We start from the raw sequence: 3,512 nt of genomic DNA, 5'->3' as shown, positions 1-3,512 counted from the left end.
AAGAACAAAAAGAATCTGCCAATCACAGCACACCCTCTTCATAAAAAATAGATAGATAAATAAATAAATAAAGAAAAAGAGAAAAGAGAAAGAGAGACCCATTTGGTTTTCCCTTTCATCACCAAAAGGAAATATCCATCATAGCATAGTACCATACCCATCAATTAATTTTTCTCCAAAGTTTCTTCTCTTCTCACATTGTAAAGGAAAGTTACTCCCGTTATTCATTATGGTGGGGCTAACCTATCTCAGCAGGGAATCAAGCAGTGTGTGTTTGTGTGTGTATTTGAGAATTGAGAGAGAGGGCGAGAGATAAAATGAGAAAAACAGCAACATGAAAACAAACCATACACTTTTTTCTCTTTTCTCTCCTTTTAAGGCTCAAAATTGAAGTGTGTTGGCTTTCTCTGTTTTTGCTGCATCATAGATTCGCTTCACCCTCTTTCAAGTCAAAGAAGAAGAGGGGAAAAAAAAATAAAAAAATCAAAAGTTGGTATGAAATGGGAGGAGATAGAAAGAAAAGAAAGAAAGAGCCACAGCTCATGGCATATATTCCCCTCTTAACATAACCCCACTTAAATGTTTTCAGATATTGAGTGAGATCATCGGACAGGCCACCAGCATCAACTCCTCCAAAATTTATAAAGAGTAGGATGGCTTTGGCTTTCACCACATATTCTAAGTTACAAAACATTAACCCATTTATTTAAGTTTCAAATTTTCTATCTGTCTCTCCTTCAACAAACATCTAAATGGGTTTGCAAAATCAAAATATGAACTTGGTTTTATCTACTGATGCTAAGCCTAGGCTCAAATGGACTCCAGAACTTCATCAAAGATTTGTTGACGCTGTCAATCACCTTGGAGGTCCAGACAGTTAAGTTATTAATGATTGTCTTGTTTGCTTTTTTTTTAAAAAAAAAAAAATTATGAACTTTTAACATGATGTTCTAAATTTTCATTTGTTTATTTATATATATGGGCAGAGGCAACACCAAAGAGTTTGATGAGAGTAATGGGAATTCCTGGACTTACTCTGTATCACCTAAAAAGCCATTTACAGGCAAGTTTCACTTTTCGATGAATACAGTTGATCCATCTTTGGTGCTCTTGGTCTTACGGGAAGAAAAAAGGAAAAGATTTTTTTTCTGAGTGTATACGCATTTGCTTTCTTGTTGCAGAAATACAGACTGGGGAAGAGCCAACATGTGGAAGCCTGCATTGATAATAAGCAAGGTGACTGAAATTGCTTCTGATGGGGCAGACATACATGCGTGTGTGTGTGAATGAAAACCAATTTGTTATTACTATGAATGCTTCCTCTGATTTGAAATATATATTACTTTTCTTTGTTGCAGTTGTAGAGTACAAAGAAACTCAAAGCAGCAGTGATGGGCACGTCAATAGGAATATCAGTGATGGAACTCTCAATCAGTTAAATGAGTAATAGTCAGAAATTATCCCAATTAAATTGTTGAACTCAGATGGTGTTATAATACTATATAAAGAGCTTCAACTGATGATTCAAAGTTGTGTGTTGTGTTTGTCAGAAGCTTGCAGATTGCTCAGGCTCTTCAAGTTCAAATGGAAGTGCAAAGGAAACTTCATGAACAAATTGAGGTATGACTAACGAACCACATCTTCACTCGGTTTCTGATTCTCAGTAGTGTGTTGTATTGATACATGTCAATCAAGTATGAATCTTATTCTCAGGTTCAGAGACATTTGCAGCTGAGGATTGAGGCTCAAGGAAAGTACCTACAGTCGGTATTAAAGAAAGCTCAAGAAACACTTGCTGGTTATAGTTCCTCTTCTGCAGGAGTAGAACTCGCAAAAGCTGAACTCTCCCAGTTAGTTTCAATGGTTAGCATGGGCTGCCCGAGCTCGTCAGTGTCAGAATTAACAGAAGCAGGAACTTCAAGCTTAAAAGATTTTGAAAGGAAGCAAATAAGAAGCACAATATGTTCCATGGAGAGCTCCTTGACATCATCTGAGAGTTCTGGGAGAAAGGAAGAGAAGCAACCAGTGAATGAGATTGGCGACACGGACACTTGTAAGTCTAATAAAACTACACCTGAACTTCAATTAATGGATATCCATATTCACCCACAAGACAAGCCATGTAAAGCACGTTCAAGCAATCAAGCTAGTGGAAGGAAGAGACGTGAAAGCACTATTTCTGATGGTTTTCCGGACGAGCAACAGACTGCTAAAAGATTGGCAACCCAAAATGAGAAATGTGATGATCAATTGAGAAATACTGGATTAGTGGGTAGATTTGATCTCAATAGCCAATACCAGAATGAGAGCGAATCAGGTTCCAAAGCAATAGATTTGAACTGCAAGGGATTGGATCAACTCAATGGGCCCCTTTAGAGTTTTGGAAACTTTTTATAGCTGGGTTATAGTACTATAGTCAATGCAGAAAACTTGATTCTCAGAGCTAATCTTTTGTTTATAAACTATGTATATTGTTATGTGTATGGACCCCAAGAACTTTTAAAACTAGTATATCCATGTTAAAAGAAGGTATAATACAATATTTGTGCTGGTGGATCTCTCTGTCCCCCTCTTTTTAATGGCCTATTATCCCGAAAACATTTGATCCTCTGATACCTACCTATAAGAGATAACTACACTTACTGGTCATGACAACAACCAGATGCCACTTCTAAATTCACTCATGAACAGCCACTGAGTCAAGTCAACACCAGTTTGGTCTTTCAGGGAATGATTATGTCACATATCGCTTTTATCAGATTTTCCGAGCTAGTAGCTACCAGATCATCATGCTTATCTGGGCCGTTTCATAAGATTCATAATTTTAATCTTCTTTTTTTTTTTTTGGTTTTACCATATTTTTGGAAAACAAAGCAACTTTATCACCCACTGCCACTAAACTATCCCACCACCCAATTCTTGCAACTCAGACTGGTGCTTGCTGTCATTGCTGCCTCGTGAAATCCAGGCAGGGCCTCTTATGATGTAAATTTTCTACTAACCTTTTTTGTTTACTTAAAACATAAAATGAAAAAGCAGTTCAATTTATCATTGCAGCAACACATTATGGACCTATATATAAAAAAAAAAACCAGAAAAATCATATTCATATACCTCCAATAAACAACAAAGAATCATTAGTTAAACCATGCGTATTGTTAAAATTATGAATGCTAAGGGACCTTAATCAATTCAGCCACCATGCTTGAGAAACTCATTGGTCAGATAGCCAGAGGGGTTAATATTTTTTGTTAAATGATTACAAAAATTTGACCATACTCACAAACGACTACAAGTATTTACATGTAATATTTTTAGTACCTAAGATTTCCAAAATTTAACAGTTCATAATATTTTTGTCATTGGTGTTAACCCAATGATCATGTCACATGGACAAACAAGATTTTACATCCACAGCTAACCAATTTTTTAATTTGTAACCATCGAAACCCCAAAAAAAAAAAAATCTTATTTTTCAAAAATTAAATCACATGAAAGTGTCATATGATTTA

At 35.8% G+C, this 3,512-nt stretch overlaps 1 protein-coding gene across 3 annotated transcripts; it reads left to right on the top strand.

Moving 5' to 3' along the window:
• The first annotated feature begins 358 nt into the window (after positions 1-358).
• On the top strand, positions 359-2,578 carry LOC18043514 (myb family transcription factor PHL8). 3 transcript variants are annotated; one of them, XM_024186058.1, is made up of 6 exons: positions 359-867; positions 987-1,063; positions 1,182-1,236; positions 1,359-1,443; positions 1,551-1,620; positions 1,696-2,578. In XM_024186058.1, exons 1-6 carry the CDS (start codon positions 753-755, stop codon positions 2,374-2,376), a joined length of 1,083 nt encoding a protein of 360 aa, XP_024041826.1. In that variant the 5' UTR covers positions 359-752; the 3' UTR covers positions 2,377-2,578. The 3 variants fall into 3 exon arrangements, with proteins under 3 accessions (XP_024041826.1, XP_006438708.1, XP_024041825.1); XM_006438645.2 differs by having other exon boundaries at positions 359-876; positions 1,714-2,578; XM_024186057.1 differs by having other exon boundaries at positions 359-876.
• Positions 2,579-3,512: the final 934 nt, after the last annotated feature.

Source organism: Citrus clementina, unplaced genomic scaffold (genome assembly GCF_000493195.1).
Source record: "Citrus clementina cultivar Clemenules unplaced genomic scaffold, Citrus_clementina_v1.0 scaffold_4, whole genome shotgun sequence".
In the NCBI taxonomy this organism is placed as follows: domain Eukaryota; kingdom Viridiplantae; phylum Streptophyta; class Magnoliopsida; order Sapindales; family Rutaceae; genus Citrus; species Citrus x clementina.
Note: the sequence above shows the minus strand (reverse complement) of the source record. Positions and strands in the feature narration are given on the sequence as shown.